Source organism: Prunus mume, linkage group LG2 (assembly GCF_029339155.1).
Source record: "Prunus mume cultivar Tortuosa linkage group LG2, ASM2933915v1, whole genome shotgun sequence".
NCBI classification, from domain to species: Eukaryota; Viridiplantae; Streptophyta; class Magnoliopsida; order Rosales; family Rosaceae; genus Prunus; species Prunus mume.
In genome coordinates, this window is record NC_142699.1 from 26518655 (window position 1) to 26540054 (window position 21400).

The 21400-nt window shown below is 38.2% G+C and overlaps 4 protein-coding genes across 5 annotated transcripts; 2 read left to right on the forward strand and 2 right to left on the reverse strand.

Annotated features, from left to right (window-relative positions):
• Positions 1-397: 397 nt before the first annotated feature.
• On the reverse strand, positions 398-10478 carry LOC103324034 (uncharacterized). 2 transcript variants are annotated; one of them, XM_089046712.1, is made up of 3 exons: positions 9585-10478; positions 1476-1516; positions 398-589 (listed from the first exon to the last, which is right to left on the reverse strand). In XM_089046712.1, the coding sequence occupies exons 1-3, from the start codon at positions 10165-10167 to the stop codon at positions 548-550; spliced, it is 666 nt and encodes a 221-aa protein (XP_088902838.1). In that variant the 5' UTR covers positions 10168-10478; the 3' UTR covers positions 398-547. The 2 variants fall into 2 exon arrangements, with proteins under 2 accessions (XP_088902838.1, XP_008224292.2); XM_008226070.3 differs by having other exon boundaries at positions 1476-1519.
• Positions 10479-15134: 4656 nt separating this feature from the next.
• On the forward strand, positions 15135-17568 carry PHP (PLANT HOMOLOGOUS TO PARAFIBROMIN). The gene is made up of 3 exons (XM_089046925.1): positions 15135-16318; positions 16476-16558; positions 16725-17568. The coding sequence occupies exons 1-3, from the start codon at positions 15265-15267 to the stop codon at positions 16815-16817; spliced, it is 1230 nt and encodes a 409-aa protein (XP_088903051.1). The 5' UTR covers positions 15135-15264; the 3' UTR covers positions 16818-17568.
• An 11-nt stretch (positions 17569-17579) lies between these two features.
• LOC103324029 (non-specific lipid transfer protein GPI-anchored 26) lies at positions 17580-18628 on the reverse strand. Its single transcript, XM_008226065.2, has 3 exons — positions 18200-18628; positions 18049-18108; positions 17580-17920 (listed from the first exon to the last, which is right to left on the reverse strand). Exons 1-3 carry the CDS (start codon positions 18513-18515, stop codon positions 17799-17801), a joined length of 498 nt encoding a protein of 165 aa, XP_008224287.1. The 5' UTR covers positions 18516-18628; the 3' UTR covers positions 17580-17798.
• Positions 18629-19704: 1076 nt separating this feature from the next.
• On the forward strand, positions 19705-21041 carry LOC103324028 (Bifunctional inhibitor/lipid-transfer protein/seed storage 2S albumin superfamily protein). The gene is made up of 4 exons (XM_008226064.2): positions 19705-20148; positions 20254-20280; positions 20443-20499; positions 20634-21041. Exons 1-4 carry the CDS (start codon positions 19812-19814, stop codon positions 20849-20851), a joined length of 639 nt encoding a protein of 212 aa, XP_008224286.2. The 5' UTR covers positions 19705-19811; the 3' UTR covers positions 20852-21041.
• The last annotated feature ends 359 nt before the right edge of the window (positions 21042-21400 follow it).

Sequence of the window (21400 nt, forward strand, 5' to 3'; positions counted from 1 at the left end):
AAATGTTCGGGACCCACACTATATATGCCACAGACGCTGGTTGCCGTGGCATAAAGCATGGGCAACACCATGCTTGAACCACAGTTGGGTGATTTGTGGCGAATATATATGTGGCCAACACCATTAGCTACGGGTTGTCTGGCTAAGTGTAAGATTGGCCGCGGTATATCCGTGGCTTATATGGAGCTTTTCTAGTACTGATATCATCCGCTACTTGCTAATAAATATGTCTATGATGGGAGCAAGGACCTTTAATTCTTGTCTGACCCAACGTAGGCTGGCGAATTCTGAATTGTAATTGAATCAATAATACTGATCATAAGTCACATATTATGTTATTTCAGAGGGATGTCTGCTGCTATAACCAACATAATCTGTTAATTCACCATATAAATTCGCTCCAACACTTGAGAAAAGAAAGAAAGAATTGTCATGAAACAAGGAGCAACGATGCAGCTAGCTATACTAGTGAACATATGTTAACAAAAACAAAGCAAGCCAAAGCCAAACTTTGAAAGAGAAAACCTTGAAAGAGAGAAGGATAAGCTTAGATGCTACCAAGGATTTGGTGTGAGCCAGGCGACTGGTCCTGTGAATAAAGATAAACCAGAAACGATGTAGTGTCTTAGATGTATATCATGTAGATCATTAGTGTCACTGTGGAGTACGTATTTGAATTCATGGCATTTCTGGCATAAAAACAATATCCGATCACGAATCCCGACAATCTCTACCCATCGAGGAGGAGGAGGAGCACCATTCTTATTCTTAAGTCTTATTATTACTAAACTCCAGCTTGAAAACTTGAAATGCTTCATCATAATTAGGTGGACATACAAGCAGATTCACAGAATGATCGTCCGGAAAAGTAATCATAATCAACTCCTTTGATGTAGAGAAATCTTTTGCAAGGGAAAGACGACTCTTTTTTATCCTAAATTTCTTCTCATACTAACAAAACAATGTAGCTATGGAGAATATATATATTATTAGTTTATTTTTACTCAAGGGAACAATGTTTCTGAATCCTACCCAACCCAAGTGAGTGTTTCATATAATTTGGCTGTAGACACGCACACGACCTAATCGACTTATTACAAGTTGCATGTCAAATAGAATTCAAGGGATCCAAAAAGGTCCAACAAAGAAGAAAAAAAAGAAAGAAGCTTACCTGGCCAACAAGATTGTAATTATATCCAACAGATTCAATTCAGAAAGAACATATGTATATGAGTTTATATAGACGTATGGAGTTTCCTTGTGGCGTTGTGGGATTAGGATTCCTGTTATGTTATAAATAAAAAATTGACAACCAAATATCCTTATAATTGAAACAATAAGGGTCTTAAGCCTATGATTATGCCTAATGGACTATGGTATATCAATTAATATGGAAATCAATATTAAATCATCAATTAATCTAACGAAAATTAATATCATATTATTAATTAAATAAGCAAATCATGTGATCGTACCTCGACTCGTGAGTCGCGCAACCTCTTCCTCCTCGAGTTGGCTACTGATTATACGGATACAACAAAGAGAGCCAAATTAGAAAAAAAAAAAAATTAAGAAAAGATAATTTAAGAACAAAATTGACGTTTGCTTGAAGAAAAAAAAAAGCATAAGACTTAATTTGGAGTTGTGCAATTGGTGTTTGTTCCTTAAAAAAAAGTTTTGCTCAAAATTAGCTTTAACAAAATTGGTGTTAATCCTTTATAAAGATAGCTCCTCCCAATCCCAATAAATAAGGAGTTGTGCAGTGTAAAGTTTCCTTTAAAAAAAAAAATCCTTGTTTAAAAAGAAGAAGAACAAAAGCTTGTTAAAAGGCCTTTTTTTAATAGCCTTTTATCATGTTTTAAGTAGCACATATTAGAGCTTGTTAAAGCCCACGTTTAACCTTAGTCCAGTTTCTTTTTTTTTCTTCTTTTAAACCCTGGTGGAAAACGATGTTGTTTTGGCTAGGATGTTTTATTAAAAAATAGGCGCGAGTAGCAAAACTTGGTTTTGGTTGAGGCAATTCGTTGAACAAGTTGAGTGCACCTCCCAACCTCACCAAAGGGGCAAGATGTAGCACTTGTAGAGGTTTTTTCGGTGAGGGAAGATGCAGTTGTACTTCTTTGAGCCTTAATAGATCCGCCACTATGTACATCCAATCCAATCCAATCCAAAGTGCATTAGGACTTAAATGGGAAAGGGCTTCCTTTTGTCTTTTGAAATGCTAATTTATGTTTTCTTTTTCAGAGATATTTTCTAAGGTATGGAAGTCTGTTATTATTATTATTTTTTTTCACGTTATCTCTAAAGAAAATAAAAAAGGAACAGATTGTGGGTCTTTTTTTGGTGCTCATCTTAGATAATTATTTTGGGGAGATTCAAATATTATACTCAATATAGAAGTCTAAATTATAATAAAAAATCCTATATGAAATGGAATTTAGAAACACACCCAAATTCTATTTACGACATAACAAAAAGGTTTTTAACTTCTTTTAAATTACAAAACTGTCATTGATTTCTTAAAACAAACTCAACCCCAAAACCTCATAAAGAAGCCCAAAACACTCAATAAGGCATCAAAATAATTTAATAATCAAAATTAAATTCAATAGGACTAGCTATCATTTTTTAGGTTTTTTTTTTTGTTTGTTTATAGAAATTAAATGGTGTAGGGTTTATCTATATTATTAGTTATAAGAATGGGTATATAACTAAATATCACTTTTTGTTGTTGTTGCTGTTGCTTAGAATTATTTATTAGCAAACAAAAAACAAAACAAAAAGTTTACTTATAAAGAAAAGTTATTGTGACATCTTAATTTAACATTAATTGATTAAAGAGAAAAAAGTTGTGGGTATTTTTGGTCCTCTTTTATTTTGTTTATCTTTGTCTAGAGTCTTTTTGGTCCAGCCTTTATTCTTGTTCTATTTCTCCTTGGTAGCTCGCAGTTTTCTCCTTTAGCTATTGGTTGGCCAGTTTAACATTTAAAATAGGTTTTTTTTTTTATCACAAATGGTCCCTTAAGTTTGCGAAATTATCATCTTTTGTCCTTAACTTTTTTTTGCGATACCAATAGTCCTTAAGGTTACCCTCCACACATCAAAATGGTCCCTGCTGTTAGCTTCCATCAAATTATCTGTTAAATGGCTGACGTGGCACGTGTGTGGAGCCTACACATCCAATAATATACATCCACATGGCTTTAAATAAAATATATTATATTTTAAATATTTTAAAACTTAAAATAAAAAAAATAAAAAGACAAGAAGACCTGTACCATCTGCGTGATCCCTCTGCCAGTGCCTCCTACCCTTGTAGACCCACTCTTTGCCTCTCTCTCTCTCTCTCTCTCTCTCTCCTTTTCCTCCCTCATCTTCCTCGATTTTTACTGGCTGATCTACCATATCTTGATGTAGTTTTTCCTATGGCCCCACAGATTGGCTGAGGCTGCAATACTACCAAAGACTATATGGGATATATTTGTTTTGGCCTCTTCGGGTTTTTTTGGGGTTGGGGCTATACTTGGCTGAGGAATTGGAGCCTCTTGGGGCTTTTTGGTTCTGCTTGTGATTGGACATGGGTAATAAAAGCCATAAGCCTTTTGGCTTTGTACAATTAAAAAAAAAAGAGAGAGAGAAAGAGAATACACGGAGAGGTATAGAGAGATATAAGAGCATTGCCACCAGAGGGCCCAAGGGGGTTGGGGGAAACCCAAAAACAAGCTTCCAGCAACAATAATCTGCCAGGGCAAACAGTGGAGCCCACGAACCTGGGCAAGCCTGAGGAAAGGCTGGCTCCAGCCCGCGGGTGACGTCATTGTTTAATTTTCTTTACTGGCGTGCAATACACGCGCCGGTTTAAAAAATTTGACGCGTGCTCTGATGCCTAACGGTAGGATTACACGTATCGCTCATTGGGCCATCCGATCCGCTTTTACACTTATCCAACGGCACCATTTTTTCGCGAATAAAAAATCAAACAGTAACCCCAACGGCTCTATGACACGTGGAAGCTCTGGGCGATCCGATTGGTTTTTCCAGCAATCCAACGGCAGGCAATTTTTTGGCAAAAAAAAATAGAAAAAAAATCGGAAAAATTTAAAAAAATACGAAAAAAATACTGAATTTTTTTTCTATAAATACCAACCAATACTCTTCACTTTTAACACCAACTCTTCATACATTTTCTTCTCATTCTACTATTTTTCACTTTGTAGTCAAATTTTTTTCACTTTCAAGTTGTTTTTTTCTCTCTTTCAAGTTGTTTTTTTCTCTTTCAAGTTATGGGTTCTTCTAGTGAAACCGGTGGAGGAGCATGGAGCATGACGGAAGATATTAGCTTGTGTGAGGCTTGGCTCCAAGTTAGTCATTGTCCCGTAACGGGCAATGAGATCAAATTCTGTCATATGTGGAAAAAAATTCATCAGGAATTTTGTGAAAGGGTAATTGGTTCGACCCGTACGGATCAAACATTATCTAGTATGTGGAAAATTCTTAATAAAGAGTTGGGAAAGTGGAGAGATGCCTTGACAAAAACGATGAACAACCATAGAAGCGGGCAAAACCTTAGCAGTGAGGTAAATTATTTGTAATTTTTTTCTTTATTAATTTCTATGTCATATTATATTTTATTTAAATTTTTCTTGCAATTTATATATTATGTTAATATTTCTTGTATTTCCAATATTAATATGAATGTTTCTTGCAATATTTATATTTTTTTGCATTTCTAATAAATGGTTAAAGTTTCTTGCGTTTCCATTAATTTTTTTAATACTTGTTGCATTGCTAATATTTTTTTTAGTTTCTTGTATTTCCTTTTTTTATTTTTATTTTTATACTTGTTGCATTGCCAATATGTTTTAAAGTTTCTTGTGTTTCCATTAATTTTTTGTTATACTTGTTGCATTGCCAATATTTTATAAAGTTTATTGCCTTACATTTTTTTATATATATAGATTATGCAAGCACAAATGTTTTTTGGTGCTACTGGGCAAGGGAAAAAAAGTTTCAACCATACCCTATGTTCGGAGGTGGTGAAGAATTGTAAGAGATTCCAAATTATTCTAACGGGTCCAACGATAGTGTTGAACGAGATGCCACTCCATGAGACACCGACATCGGATTCACCTATGGATTCCCCGATGAGTCAAGACTCACCTATTGAAAAAGAGCCGAGGCCTATTGGGAGGAAGGCGGCGAAGGCGAAGAGAGTGAGTAATTCTACCAAGAATACATCTAAATATTTGGAGGAGCTTTCAAAGATGCAAGTCATGAGAATTGAAATGGATATGAAACAACAAGAGCACGATAGAGCAATGGAAGTGGAATATGCAAAAGAAAGGGAGTATGTACGCCAAGGAAAGATTGAAAAAAATGATCGGGAAACCATGGCTATGGATACAACCCATATGTCCCCCGAAACAAAACAATATTGGAAGTTAGAACGAAAGGATGTTATGAGACGAAGACTTTTTCGTGACGATGGACCTAGCAACACGGATTGGTTAAATGATCAAAACCATTAAGTTAGTTTGCTTGCCTTTCATTTCATTGTACCATTAAGTTAGTTTGCTTGCCTTTCATTTCATTGTATTTTTTGTTTTGTTTAAAAAAGTAGTTGTAATTCATGTATTTTATTTTATGAGTTGTATTCATTTTCTTTTAGTGAATGAAGAAAATATTCAACAACATTCCTTTTTATTCAAAACATTCCATACATAAAAAGCAACCCACAACCAAAGCATAAAAAATAAACAAACCACAATCAAAGCATAACAAATAAACAAACCACAACTAAAGCATAAAAAAACAACAAAGCATAACTAAAAATACAACATAAACAAAATACATTAAAAACATATCTTCACTTTACTTTATTGTCCTTCATTGCCTTTCACTGCCCACAAATGCTCCATTAAGTCCATTTGACGGTGTTCATGAATATATGACGATTGCATCTCCGTGTAGCGCTCAATCATCCGATGCATGAAACTATCGTCTCTAACTAATGGATCATGTTGCACTGGTTCTCCATTTGGCCCCATAGGTTTTTCATAAATTCGTGTTAAGGCGGTGTTCATTGGATCTGGTTTATACTCATCTTCAGCAGCATCGTAATCATACTCATCTTCCACAATCATATTGTGGAGGATGATACAAGTCATCATTATACTCCTAAGCACCTCCTCATCAAATAGACGTGCCGCTCCCCTGATAATTGCCCATCGGGCTTGAAGGATACCAAAGCACCTCTCCACATCTTTTCTGTACCCCTCTTGATAGGCAGCAAAAAATTTTTCCTTGTGAGATCGGGGATGTGGAATTGTTTTCACAAATGTTGTCCACCTCGGGTAGATACCATCAGCTAGATAATACCCGTTCTGGTAGACGGTATTATTAATTTGATATGTAATAGTTGGGCCTTCACCTCTCAAAACATCATTGAACACCGGGGATTGACCCAGGACGTTCAAATCATTTTGAGAGCCGGCAACTCCAAAGAAGGCGTGCCAAACCCATGTATCAAAACCAGCAACTGCTTCGAGGATGATGCTTTTTGCCCTTTCCGATTCTCATAATCCCCTTGCCAAGCAGATGGACAATTTTTCCATTGCCAGTGCATGCAGTCAATGCTACCAATCATTCCAGGAAATCCACGAGACTCAGCTTTTTGTAGAAGCCGTTGCATGTCCTCGGCGTAGGTCTGCGGAGGTAGTCCCTGGTGTACAGATTTTCCACTGCATCACAAAATCGCACCAAGCTCTCCAAAATAGTGGACTTCCTCATCCGGGCAATCTCATCCACCTGATCAGCAGATGACCCATACGCCAACATTCGTATCACAGCTGTGAGCTTTTGCTCGGGAAGCAGCCCCAAATCTCCAGCACAATTTTTCTTTTGAACAAAGTAGTCATCATAATTGCAAATATCATGCATGACTTTATTGAAAAGATGGGGTTGCATTCTATATCTTGCTCGAAAATGAACATCAGAGTGCAGAGATTGTGAGATAAAATAATCTTCCATAAGATTCTTACCCCGAGAATGTCTATGTCTGTCCAAATTTGGTGCCCGGCCTTCTCGTGAACCACGGCGGCTCTGGTTTTCTTCCTCCAGCAAAGCAATGGCCACACCAAGTTGCTCATCTAGTTCTCTCTGCGCCCTTTTACTTGCAGCTCTTCTACGCATTCTTGCTCGCCTTTCTCGCTCTTGCCTCTCTAAAACCTCTTCCATGTCGTCTGACATTGAGAATAGAGAATGAAATCTAAAATATGAGAAATGAAGATGTAGAGAAGATATGGTGTGAGAAGTATGAGCTAAGCCTCTGCATTTATAGAAAAATTTAGGCAGATAGAGATGACACGTGGCGCAATTTTAGAGGGTAAAAATCTTATCTGAAATTTGAAATTCACATGAAATTTGAAATTTGAAATTTATCTGGAATTTGAATTTTGAAATGTATCTGAAATTTGAAATTTGAAATTTATCTGAAATTTGAATTTTGAAATGTATCTGAAATTTATCTGAAATTTGAAACCGAAAATCTGATCCGATATGAATAGTATTGACACATAGGAACCCAAAAATCTTATCCGAAAATATTATCCAAATTAATTGTTTAAGTAAACAAAGTTGTGAAAAAAACAAAAAAATGAATAGTATTTGCCATGGCAAGCCTTGCATTGCTGGAAACACAATTTTTTCTAGGCGAGCACTATTTACGTAAATAGTACCGCCTTAGGCTCCTGGCAAGGGGCTAACTGTGGAAGTGCTCTAAGGGAGGAAGAGGAGGGAGAGGCAAAAAGTGGGTCTGTTGAGAGGAGGGAGGCGCTGGCAGAGGGAGGGCATGGTGCAGGTCTTTTTATTTATTTATTTTTAATGGATTTAAGTTTTAAAATATTTAAAATTTATTTTATTTTATTTAACGCCATATGACTATATATTATTGGATATGTGGGCTCCACACAAGTGCCATGTTAGCAATTTAACAAAAAATTTGATGAAAGCTAATGGTAGGGACCATTTTAATGTGTAAAGGATAACCTTAAGGACCATTAGTGTCACAAATAAACGTTAGGGACGAAATGTGATAATTTAGCAAACCTCAGAGACCATTTGTGATAAAAAAACCTTAAAAATAAAAATAAAAACATCATACAATTCATTGTGAATTTCGTTAACCGTGGGTTTATAATTGTTGTCCTTCTACATCTTCCTTGAAGTCGGGGTCAGGTTAATGTTCATCATGAAAAACCCCGACTTGATCTTTTTTGGTTCTAAATTTTTTAACCTAGCTTAAACCTAGCCCAAGGAACTGGTCTATGTTGAGCAAGAATTCTTCTATAGCATGGGTGGGAGTGATCAAATTGGGATAAGCCTCTTGTGAGGATTTAATATGTGGGCAAGCCGAGAACCAATAGGCCTCACTTTGTTGAATATGAACTAGTCGATAACTGGAAACCTAATCCATTATCTATCTTTTACAGTATTTGGGGAGGGCACAATTTCGGGTCAACCCAACTTAACTGCGCAAGAGAGCATAAATTGCTATATATGGATTGAGTTATCAGTTGGAACAAAAACTTAGGGGTGTTTATAATTCTTGGTTAACCTAACCAAACCGCCCAATCTGATCACAAAGAAATTGGGTTGGCCTAATAATGAATGAGTCTTGAGCCCAAAAATTACAAACCGGCCCAACCCATGTAATTATGAGTTGGGACCAATAATAAGAATGGCTAGATTGGCCTAATAATGAGGTCTTAGTCTAAATTGAGTGGAAAGGCTATAATGAGGGCTTAAAGTGAGGAGGTTATTTGAGGAGGTCAAATCTCACCATCAACAAATGTAAAGAAATCATGGGACTTAAATATTTTAAATGTTTTGACAGTCGGATTGGTCTCCTCAAATAACCTCCTCACTTTAACTCCTCATTGTAGAAGCTCCCGGGTCTTGAGCTTAATAATGAGTTGGGTTATAAGTTGGGACCAAAATCAACTCAACCCAACTCATACCCGCCCCTACAATATAATAATATTTTCTTATTGTATTAATGAGGGCCGAACACCGACAAAAGAAAACTAACCAAAACCTAATGTGAACTAAGAGAGCCTACATAAATCTTCATGCTAATAATGTTGTTGCATTAACTTACATTGGAGTATATCATAGGAACTTTTTTTATATTTTCACTAGTCCCTTGGCATATGCTCACGCATGTGCCAATTGGTTTTCTTTTTTTCTTTTTTCTCTTTTATTTTATTTTTTTAATATGAAAAAATATGAATTTACCATATTATCCTCATTTAATTAATAATTTCAATTTTTATTGTTTGAATTAACCAAGGGTATTTTTTGGTATTTTGAATGTTTCACTATTCTTTGCCGTTTGCTCTATATATATAGATAAATTACGATAACATTTCATTTACTATTTCTTGTCGAGCATATTAACCTTTATGATTGTTCTTAAAAAAAAATTAAAAAAAAAACTTCATGGTAAAAACGAACTTTTGAACAGATGAATCACATAATTTTATCAGTTGATAAGAAGCTATAGATAAACATATCTCTAATCTCACCTTTGCAATGCCCATACTTCCTCAACAACCCTTCTTTCAGAAACCCAACTTTCTCCAAAACCCTTTGAGACCCCTTATTCTCAACCTCCACCAAAGCCTCAATCCTCACCAAACATGGGAGCTCTCTGAACACCCTACACATGGCCATCCTCAATGCCACTGTTGCAATCCCTTGCCCCCAGTACTCTGCAGACACAACATAGCTAACATGTGCTCTACACGTGTCATCACCCTGTTCAGGTTTGACAGAAACATATCCAATTGATTGGTCATCCAAACATATGGACTGACGCCATGGATGTGTAGCAAGCTTCTCAATATATGTCAAGGCTTCTTCCCTAGAGGTTATGGTGTTCCATCTTAGATAGCGTGTTACTTTATCATCACTTGCCCATTTGAGGAAGTCATTGGCATCAGAGAGTTTGAAAGGACGAAGGGAAATTCTTGATGAGTTCATAGAATTGCAGGAAATTTGAGACGGTTCCAAGCTCAATTTGGAATAAGTAGGCATGTAAAGTGGTGGATTATATGAACGTGTAGCTTTGCCGTGGAGGACCAGGTCAATTATTTTGACACTTGCCATTCAAAATCTTATCCAATAATGCATTTGGGTGCATTGAACCTGCCTAGAGTACTAGTACTGCAAGCAGACAAATTATGTAATGGGAATAACACTTTATATTATTTCCGATCAATAACTCAATAACACGTAGAATAACTTTTCCACGTGTGATTGTGTTATTGGCAGGCTATCCCTGTTACATGTAAGAATAGAAGAAATGGAAAAATAATTAAAAATTGGGTTAAGCTAAAGTCTGGCCAACTCCGAACATAGTTCCATCCTGAATAACAAATATTGTCTAGTTAAAATATAACATGTTTATGAATCTGAATTATAAATAACAACTTGTAACACATGTTATGTTTTAACTGACGGTACTTGTCACTTAGCCTGTCATGTGTCAGGATGTCCAATTAAGTTTTTTAGGACTATTGGTGGGTGGAATAAATTGCCTAGCAATATGCTAGAGGCATTGTAAAAGTACTTACAAAGGTAGACAATTATCTGAATTGTAATTCAATACCATACAAGCCTGACTGCAAATGCTTCAACAAGCTAGCTAGCATGAAAACGTGAGTTTCAAGGCATAGAATCAGAGGACAGAAGACTATACATGAAAACATCTTGAACTGCACCTTTGTGAAAAGTATACTTCCTCAAGAGGCCTTCCTTGTAGAACCCAAGTTTCTCCAACACCCTCTGGGAGGCCTTGTTCTCCACCAAAACCAGAGCTTGCATTCTGACCAAATCAGTGAGCTCTTTAAACCCATCACTTATGGCCATCTTCACAGCTCTGGTTGCTATGCCTTGTCCCCAATACTCAGCAGCTAACGCGTATCCCACCTCTGCTCGACACTTGTCATCACCACCTTGTGGCTTGATGAAGAGAAATCCGATCGAACGGTCATGGATGCAGATGGATCTGCAATAAGGGTGAGGGATGCAAAAATCCTTGATGTAGGAAAGTGCTTCTTCCTTAGAGGTGAATGTGTTCCAACGAGTGAATTGTGTTACCTTTTCATCACCAGCATACGTCAAGAAGTCCTCAGCATCTGAGGGCCTATAAGGACGGAGTGTGATTTCCAGAGAATTGTTTGCCGACATTGAACCAATTTGCACAGAATGTGAAATAATAAAGAAGAAAAAAAGTGTCTTTTTCAACAGACAAAGAGAACTGCAAAGAAAAAAAACATGCCCAGTGTTGCCCTTTCTCGGGTAATTGGTCAACCAAGGCAGCCACAAGCACATTACTTTCTTGCTGATTGCTACATTTTCTTCTTGCCCACCACTCCAAGTAATTGACCAAAAGCAAAGAACCCACCTTGTCCCTACTCATTATAATACACAACCGTATTTCTTGGCAATTTATTATGCTCTCACTTTTTTGAGCATACATATACCCAAAGGCCCACAAATTCTTCCCACAATTACTCATATTTCCAAGTGACCATAACGAGAATTTGCCCACATGGAGAGAAGTTCAGGCCTATCAAATGGAAGAGAAGGCAGTGAAGCTGACTTCTCCATGATCACACTTAGGCCCTTGGAGCTTTCTGACATTGATGATTTCATGGTGTGGGCTACAGATGAGAAAGTGCCTCGTTTCTGCACTTGGGAACCTTATGCCAGCAAAGAAGAAGGCCTAAACTTCATCAAAAATGTTGTTCTCCCCCACCCGTGGTTCATGGCAATCTGCCTTGAAAACAGGCCTATTGGTTCCATTTCGGTGACCTCGAATTCGGGCAACGATCGGTGCAGAGGAGAACTTGGGTATGTTTAAGGGTCCAGGTACTGGGGCAAGGGGATTGTAACACACGCTGTGAAACTGGTGGCTGATATTATATTCAAAGAGTGGACACATTTGGAGAGGCTTGAAGCTCTTGTTGATGTGGAAAATGTGGCATCTCAGAGGGTGCTTGAGAAGGCAGGGTTTCAGAGGGAAGGTGTTCTGAGGAAGTACTTTATTTTGAAGGGAAGAAGTAGGGATATGGTGATGTTCGCCCTTCTTTCTATAGATTGGCAAACTTGATGTATTTGTAATTTGTAAACCCAGTAAAAGCAACAAGAACATTAGTTATGTATTGATTTTATCTATTTTTCATGATTTTTGTTTGAATTTTGAGATCAATAATGGGATACACGTAGAGCAATGAAAGATGAAATCCAGACATTTCTGATATTGATTGATTGAGACTTCGGTGCAACTTTGTTATACTGCTGCAATTCAAATTGCTACTTTCCAATTTGTTACTCAGATCCAAGCAAATCTTAGCACACTTCTACATATAATATTGTGTTCTCTAACTTTAGGTAAAACACTTCAGCACGTGCTTCGAGTCAAGCCTTGCACTAGACTTCGAGTCAAATCTAATTTTAGAAAACCTATAAAGATTTCAACGCAAATCAACAATAAAATAAAGTTTCAGAAAACCTTGCGAATTTTCCACTTCTCACCTACTAGTCTTTGTGTATATCAGCCACCAATCGTTGAGCTGTAATTCTAGTTTCTAAAAGTAACGAGTTTGATATGTTATATTCTGAAATTGTAGTTGGTTGGTTAAGTGCAACTATATTCGAATATTTCACATTCTTTTTAGTCGTTGTGTATATTAGCCATCAATCGTTGATCTAACTGCTGTAATTCTAGTGTTTAAAAGTAACAAGTTTGATATGTTATGTTGTGAAACCGTAGTTGATTGGTTAAGTGCAATCATATTCGAATGTGTATCTTATGTCATAGTCTCACTACGTAACACAATTGTAACATATTATTTATTAATTTTACATTCATTAGGATAAGAAGTTCAAACTTGAAATTTCTTCTAATACCAAAAATAAATTACCATTAAACTGCTCCAATTTGCAGGGTTGCAGTTCCTTGCACTCTGTGACTTAAACTTGCCTAGTGTTTGTCCTGGCAATTGGTCAACCAAGGCTGCTGCCCATCAAGATTTGCCTAGTGTTTGTCCTGGCAATTGGTCAACCAAGGCTGCTGGCCATCAAGCGCGAGTAATATTATTATTTCTTGTTCACCACTCCACTGCAAAGCAACACCTTATTTCTAGGCAATTTCTTATGCTCTCACTTTCTATTTTTGTGCATATATAAAAGGCAAAGGCTCTTACAACTTCTGCCCATGATTGCTTTAGCCTTGGAGACAAAATTTCTTATATTTTTTCAGCCCTGCAAAGACTTTTCATAAAATTTCTAAGTGACCATAGTGAGAATTGTACACATATGGAGGGAAGTTCTGATATTGATCTCTCCAAGATCAGCCTTAGGCCATTGGGTCTCGCTGACATTGATGATTTCATGGTGTGGGGTACAGATGAGAAGGCCTCTATTTTCTGCACTTGGGAACCTTATGCTACCAAAGAAGAAGCCCTAAACTATATCAAAGAGAAGATTCTCCCACACCCCTGGTTCAGGGCAATCTGCCTTGACAACAGGCCAATTGGTGCCATTTTAGTGACCTCGAATTCCGGCGGTGACCGGTGCAGAGGTGAACTTGGCTATGTCTTGGGGTCCAAGTACTGGGGCAAGGGGATTGCAACCCAGGCTGTGAAATTGGTGGCTGATACTATTTTTAAAGAATGGACACATTTGGAAAGACTTGAAGCTTTTGTTGATGTGGACAATGTGGGATCACAGAGGGTTCTTGAGAAGTCTGGGTTCCTCAGGGAAGGTGTGCTTAGAAAGTTTTTTATTCTGAAGGGAAGAACTAGGGACACGGTGATATTCAGCCTTCTTTCTACAGAATGTCAAGCTTAATATATTAATTTGTACCCATTATGCAAATGTACCCTATATACATATATATTAAAAGTCTCATAATATGTGATGAACCATCCTTATGCAAGGCTTTTCATATTTTTTTTCAGGAAGAAATAATATTTTAAGTGAAGAAAGTGTTTGGTTGAATTGATAGCATTTCAAGAATAATGGTGGGTGAACAAAGTATTGTTCTTTTTTATTTATAAATGTATGTAAAATTTTATAGTGCTGGCATATAACGTTGGTGGTAAGGGTGGACACAATTTCGGGTCAACCCGACTGAATCGAGGGTTGGCCTAAAAATGAGTGGGTCTTGAGTTCAAAAAATTACAAACTGCTATGTACAGTTCAGTTACGGGTTGGAACCAAAACTTTAAAATAGATTTAATTTTGAATTAATCTGATCAAACCGCCCAACTTGATCACAAAAAATTTAGGTTGGGTTGAGTAGGCCTATATAATGATAGTCTGGGGTCCAAGAAATCATAAACCACTATATATCGAGTTGGTTTACGAATTAGGACTAAAACTGACCCAATCCAACTCATGTCCACCCCTAATTGGTGAGGAAATAGGACATGCAGGTGAGATTGTAGTTATTTTTAATGATGTGTTATACTTGGAATAATATGTATGGGAAATTATTCAATCCTTGACTTACTCTATGTTTACTAACAATGAGTATTGATATCAAATTCCCAATTTCCTAAAGTTAATTAACTCACAAGAATAAAAAAAATTATGTGAGTTTCACGTTAAATTATGTAGTCTAATATCAGAAAAATCAAGAATTAAACTGGTTAGAGAAGAGTAGTTAGTCGCATACCAATTTCTTCTTCCCTCTACTCCTAATTTTTCCCAAAGGACTTAAAAAAAATAGAAGCAAGTAACTCGAAATCAAATTATAACACAACAATTTCATTGCAATCCATATAGTACTAATAAGTAATATAATGATTTCTAACTATATTTATTGTCGTATAATATTTAATTGTTATTTAAATATTTGTATGATATTTTTGCCCCAACCATCACATTTTCATTTTCACCTTATTATTAGCTCAAATGATTAATAATATTTATCTGTAATTTTCCTCTCCTAATATCGTTTGTATAAAAAAATGAAAAAAAAAAAAAAAAAAAGGCCTTTCCCGATTAATGGCTTTTCTAGTCCGAAGTAAATCACCGAATCCAAGGCCCATACTGATTATAGAGAGTCGGCCCAAAACTCAAACCAAATTCTTCTCTTTTGCGCTCCGCACATCGTCAGTGTCTCAGTCATCATCACTGTCATCACTTGCACAGCAGCAGGAGCTTCAGCAAGCAAGAACATCATCATCAAACATGGACCCACTCTCCGCCCTCCGCGACTTCACAATCCGAGGCGAGTTGGAGAAGATCGTCCGAGTCAACGACGAGTTCCGGTTCGACTCAGACTACAGCTTCCCCTGCCACGCCGAAACCGCCTACCGGTCCAAGCAGGGCAATCTTTATACCCTCGAAACTCTCCTTTATTACGTCACCAACCACCACCTCAAGCACACCGACTACATCCAGAGCGCTCGCACCCAGGGGATCCCCTCCGTCACTTTCCCCGACCGCAAGCCCCTCCTCGACTACCTCACCGGAAAGATCTCCTCTTCCGACTCCATCGAATTCCTCCTCCCCCCTCAAAATGACGCCGTCCATCCCAAACTCCCCAGTCTCGATCCGAACGTCAACAGCGGCATCAACAAAGACAGCAACGATTACGGTACGACTGATTCTAGGGTTTTCAGTCAAATTGAGACCCCGGTGGACTACATGTCGTTGATTTGCTCCGGGGAGAGGCCGTTGAAGGACCGGGAGGGCTTGTTGGAGTGTAAAGGGAGGAACTTTTACGGCGTTTTGACTTCGGCGACCAAGCGAGAGGAGGAACGACAGCGTATCGAGTCGCAGCAGAGGAAAGACGGGTTGGTGGCGAAGAGTAGGCTAATGGGTTCGGACGAGAGGGGTTTGACCGGGTTCGGGGACGAATCGGGTTACGACCCGAATCCCAAGCCCAAATTGCACTTGAAGGGTGGTAAAATTGGGGAAGGTGTGCCCATAATTTTGGTGCCCAGTGCGTTTCAGACGCTGATTACGATTTACAATGTGAAGGAATTTTTGGAAGATGGGGTTTATATACCAACGGATGTGAAGGTGAAGCAGATGAAGGGGGCTAAGCCAGACTGTGTGACGGTGCAGAAGAAGTTCAGTAGGGATAGGGATAGGGTGGTAACGGCGTATGAGGTCAGGGATAAGCCCTCGGCGTTGAAGGCCGAGGATTGGGATCGGGTTGTGGCGGTTTTCGTGTTGGGGAAAGAGTGGCAGTTCAAGGATTGGCCTTTCAAGGACCATGTTGAAATTTTCAATAAGAGTAAGTGGAGCCTTTCTGTTCTGGGCTTAATTTGATTGACAAATAGTTATCTGGGTCATAAGGATATTTGCTTTCTGAGTTTGTTTATGTGATTGTTGAAACAACAGTGTAGCTTATGTGATTTGGGGTTGTTTGTGTATGTTTGTCTGTAATGCAGTCGTGGGGTTTTTCATGCGTTTTGAAGATGACAGTGTGGAGTCAGCTAAAATTGTGAAGCAGTGGAATGTAAAGATCATCTCGGTGAGCATCTTGAGCTGGTTTGCTGCTTTGATTTTAGTCAGTTATGTTAGTTAGGGTCTTGCTTTTGTAATTCGAATCATTGTCAGTGTCACTGCATCTTCCACTTCATTCTTTTATCTGTTTGTTCTGTTCTCATTCCATGTGAACATATATTCTAAATGTGCAGATTAGCAAGAATAAGCGGCATCAAGATAGAGCCGCGGCATTAGAGGTGTGGGACAGACTAGAAGAATTTGTACGGTCACGGTCACATTCTTGATGTGCGTCAAGTTTTGGGGAGAAGGATGTATGCAGCTGTCTCATGTTGGAGATCACTTGGATTTTGGTGCTCCTGTCTGTAACTTTGAAGTTTAGTTGCAAAATTTTGAGGATATTATAACCTTATGTTTTTAGCTGAGTGGAAGTTATATCAATCAAGAGAAGAGTACATGGATAGATGATTGGTTGGTTGAATATCAAGGGTGGATATTTGAAGATGGATTTGCCATTTTACAATTTATGCAAAGATTTGGCATGCATTTGGCTGCTCGCACAGTTATTTTAAAGGATTTCTAATTTATCTTTGAACTGATTGAGAAATAACAGCCGGCTCCCTTGAATCAGCTTCTCCTGAGCTTCTTCAGCCGGAGTCCTAGACACTGCTTGGCTTGCTTGGAATTGCTGGATGTTTTACATATTTGCAAGCTTTGGAGTGTACAAGACCGACCATCTCCTCCGACCAATGCCAAAGCCAATCGGAGGGGCTAACCTTGTCATACAGAAAATGCGTTGAGTGGAACTGCTATGTGGCTATCCCAGAGAATGGAGATTGAAAAGCTTATTTGTATTAAAGCCCTAATTTTTTTTAAGCTGGTGTTAAAGTTGCAGTCTTATATTTTCCGATGGCTCCTTTACGGACGCCTTTATGTAATGCCAGTACCCCTGGTTGATATTCAGTATCATAAATCTTGTATAATTGATGCTTTTCAGTGCAACAATTTTACTCTTGGCAAGTGCATTTGTTTTTGTTATGCTCCCTGTGTACACTCAGAAACCAGAAACCTTTATTATCAAAAAGGGAAGAGAGCAGGATGCCTCTTCTGTAGTACAAAAACAAATATAAACCTCTCTGTTGAGGTCACAATGAATAATAAATTACATACATATATCTAACTACTGAATTCTAAACAATAATGGAATACATTAACAATCATCAAGAGCATTATGTGTAACTCGAAAGGTTGGCCAACAGGAAAGAAAATCAGCACATTGAGAGGGTAGCATATGCTGCAGCCAGAACAACAAACAGTTGAGTTGTAGACAACTTGATGGAGTTTCCAGATGAGCCAGCTTCAGTTGATGGTACATTTTTGGATCCAGTTCCTACACAATATGAACATCGTAATTTGAGATGGAGCAGAGCTTTTAAACTTTGTTAAGGGGGAAAAGAAAAGAAGACAAAACTATTTTATTCATGCATAGCTGAAAGAATGATATGAACTATTTTGTACCTGAAGGACCATCACTTGGAGATTCTGGTGTTCCTGCTGGAGAGTCAGCTGGAGAAGCAGCTGCGCATTTTTAGCAGTGTACAATTAATTAGTAGAAGATTAGCATCGACACGAGCCAAAAATCAAAGAAAATAATCATCTGCAGGCTTACCGTTACACTGGCTGAGGGGTGGAGTCTGAACATTGCAGGCACCTGGTAATGCCAGAGCCTGAGTTTGATTGACATTGATCCCGAGTGATGAGCCACCGCCGTTAAGGACCTCACACAAGCACTGTGGAGAGGAGCGGACGACGCTAGCAAGCTGTGAGCAGCATCCTGAAGAAGGGGTTGAGGAGTTGCCAGTAATGTAATTGAGGCAAGGTGACATACTGATGATCACATTGGTACAACTAGACTGTGCTGCTGCTTTCGCCAAGAACATGGTCACCAGGACAAGGACCAAACTCATCTCCATCCTTTGTGCCATTGCAACAATTAAGTTCTTGAATTTGTGCAGGAAATGCTTGAGAAGTTGTAATATCTGTACTGGGATTTGAGTGTTTGATTAACTTGGTGAATTTTAGAGGAGGGGCATGGGCCTTTTGTAGGGGGCTAAAAGAAGAAACAGACAAAATGTTGGCTTAATTGGGTAACCAACTTCTCCTACTTATATTATTTCATAATGGGTCTTTTGTACGTATGAATCTTGGAACTTCAACATTTTATTCAAATGTTGTGGCTCTGCTGGCATAGGACTAGTTTGGAGGCCGGTTATTGGGTGACCCAACTTCTATTGTTTTTGGGGATCTGTTAGAAGCTGGAGACTTCGAGAAATTGTTAGAGCAAAAAAGCTACGTACATAGGAAGCGGGTTTTGGAGAGAAGGGAAATTACATTTGTTTTCTTATTTTTTCGGTATTTCAATCAGACTGATGCGCATGGTTTATTTGACTTATGACTGTGTACAATGAGTGATATTGGATACCTGTCAATGAGAGAGGGTCAACTACTCTCTTATCCTGTATCTGCATGCGTCTGGCAGTATCTTTGCACATAAGTTGGTCAGCGAAAAGTTGGGATGGTAGGGTTGTCAAAATGATTATTGAAGCCAATTCTTTTTCTTCTTCTTTTTTTGGTGAGAGAAAGCTTCTCAGCAAAATAGAAATCTGTCAATATTGAAGTCCTTCTGCAAATTGGAGTACAAGTAGCATTTGTGGTTGAGTTTTGGGCTCTCCCAATACTACTAATTTTCGGACAAATGTGAGTTATGCTACTTGATGACGATAGTGTAACCCCCTCCTTGCATGTCCCTCTCCCATAAATTATAGCAGTTTAGAATATCGCATTAAAAGCTCTAGTTTTGGGATAAACATTACCCTCATTTGAGAATATCCTAACACATTTGAGAGCTATTAACCAACCATATGAATCCACATTGCATCAGGGGGTTAGAAAATTTCCTAGCCACCACCAGGTCAGCCAAAATGCAAGTCAAAATGGGCTCCATACAAATATGCCACATAATGCAAATCCCACCTACTCAAAAGTTCCAAAACCCCTTGTTTTCACAAAAGTTCGTTAAGGTAGTTGAGCTCCAAAACCAACTCACCTGTTTCTTCCCTCCATTTCTCCTCAATCCCCTTCATCTATAAATTCTCTCACCCTTCTCACCCCTAAACACAATTCACTAAACCCATCTAACTCTTCTCTGATAGCACCATAAACTTATACATTTTACCTACTCCTACAAAACCACAAATTTGCTTCAATTTACAATTTCAGATATGGAGATTTCAGTGCCTTTTTTCCGTCTAGCTATGGCATTGGCAATGACTCTGGTCTTGGCTATGCCTGTCTATGGCCAAGTTGGTTCTCCTTGCAATGCTTCGGCGATTTCTAGCTTGACCCCTTGCATGAGTTTTCTCACTAATAGCAGCTCCAATGGCACCTCACCAACCGCAGACTGCTGCAATTCACTAAAAGCGCTCACAAGTACCAGCAGAGATTGCTTTTGCTTAATTGTAACTGGAAGTGTTCCCTTCCAACTACCGATCAACCGTTCTCTAGCCATCTCTCTCCCTCGTGCCTGCAACATCCCCGGCGTCCCACTCCAATGCCAAGGTAAAAGAAAAAGTTTCTAATTTCATATCGCACTTGGGTTTTCAATGTCAACGTGATTGTGTATCTTTTTAATATGAATACTAACATGATGTTTATAATGTGCAGCCACAGTTGCACCTATTCCTGCTCCAGGTACGATTATTAGCGCTTTCTTGTTTGACATGTTATATTATCAATGGGACATGTTACATATAATTCAATTCTCTCATAACTTCATAAGTGAACATTAATTTCTTATATTGTTATGGTTGTTAAGTTGGTGAACTAATGTTGACTAATTGTATTTTTGGGCAGGTCCTAGCTCCCTTGCGCCAACCCTCTCTCCTGGAGCTTCACCATCTGGTCCAACAGGTAATCTCTGAAATTAGTACATTTTCAGCATAGTTGTCTGTCTCATTTAAAAAGGCAGATGTATAATTTTTTTAGGTGTCTAAAATTGTTGACACACTTCTTGTTGATTCCCCATGTATGTTTCTCTTGAGCAGCTTCCTCTGTCCCAGAGCCAACCTCATCTGCTCTGTCACCGGAATCCGACACAACACCACTTTTAACTCCGCCATCTACAACAGGAGGCTCTGGAGCTCCAACCTCAACTACAGGGAGCCGCCCTGTTTTGACTCCTTCGGCTGCCTTTACCTCTTATCGTCTCTCACCCTCTCTTATGCTTTTTGCATCAGGCATTCTGGCTTTGAAGTTTTTCTAGGCTGATTATGTTCATCTCTATACAGATTTCCATACATTATTTGAGAAATATTCTTTTGTTGGTATGAGTGTGACTATAGTTTTAGGCTAGTTTAGATCATTGCAACCCATGTTGGGTGATTATCTATTGAAACTTGGGTTTCTGTATTGTATAATTTGAATCAGTGCAAATAAAAATTTGTTTTACTTCATTTTGGATCCCTTCAGACTTTATTTTGGATCCCTGCAGGGATGTCACTGCATACATGGATGAAAAAAAAGATCATTAAAAAGAGAAAAGCTTAGAATATCTCAATTCTTCTGTTCTATGTCACCATTTAACTCTGGTAGTGAGAAGGTTCCTCAACAGAGAGGTCGCTGCATACATGAAAATGGAACTCAAAACAAATTTATTTGGTACTGATGAAACTGTCATACAAATAAATCAATAAAATGGCCTTTTCAACTTGGTTAGCAAAATGTTTGAATTGTATAGCGTAATTATCATAATTTCTATACTTAACAATAAAATGGCATAAGATATCAGTTCAAGCTTATAAATATGCAGACA

Bases quoted from the DNA above. Each gene is read 5' to 3' on its own strand.
- LOC103324034 (XM_008226070.3), bottom strand. From the start codon at position 10,167: ATGGCAAGTGTCAAAATAATTGACCTGGTCCTCCACGGCAAAGCTACA. The intron at 1,520-9,584 runs GTGAGATTAGAG...CCGTATAATCAG, and splicing joins GAAGTATGGGCATTGCAAAG to TAGCCAACTCGAGGAGGAAG. The intron at 590-1,475 runs GTACGATCACAT...CTTTATTCACAG, and splicing joins TGCGCGACTCACGAGTCGAG to GACCAGTCGCCTGGCTCACA.
- PHP (XM_089046925.1), top strand. From the start codon at position 15,265: ATGGACCCACTCTCCGCCCTCCGCGACTTCACAATCCGAGGCGAGTTG. The intron at 16,319-16,475 runs GTAAGTGGAGCC...TCTGTAATGCAG, and splicing joins TGTTGAAATTTTCAATAAGA to TCGTGGGGTTTTTCATGCGT. The intron at 16,559-16,724 runs GTGAGCATCTTG...CTAAATGTGCAG, and splicing joins GGAATGTAAAGATCATCTCG to ATTAGCAAGAATAAGCGGCA.
- LOC103324029 (XM_008226065.2), bottom strand. From the start codon at position 18,515: ATGGCACAAAGGATGGAGATGAGTTTGGTCCTTGTCCTGGTGACCATG. The intron at 18,109-18,199 runs GTAAGCCTGCAG...AAAAATGCGCAG, and splicing joins ACCCCTCAGCCAGTGTAACG to CTGCTTCTCCAGCTGACTCT. The intron at 17,921-18,048 runs GTACAAAATAGT...CATATTGTGTAG, and splicing joins TCCAAGTGATGGTCCTTCAG to GAACTGGATCCAAAAATGTA.
- LOC103324028 (XM_008226064.2), top strand. From the start codon at position 19,812: ATGGAGATTTCAGTGCCTTTTTTCCGTCTAGCTATGGCATTGGCAATG. The intron at 20,149-20,253 runs GTAAAAGAAAAA...TATAATGTGCAG, and splicing joins CGTCCCACTCCAATGCCAAG to CCACAGTTGCACCTATTCCT. The intron at 20,500-20,633 runs GTAATCTCTGAA...TCTCTTGAGCAG, and splicing joins TTCACCATCTGGTCCAACAG to CTTCCTCTGTCCCAGAGCCA.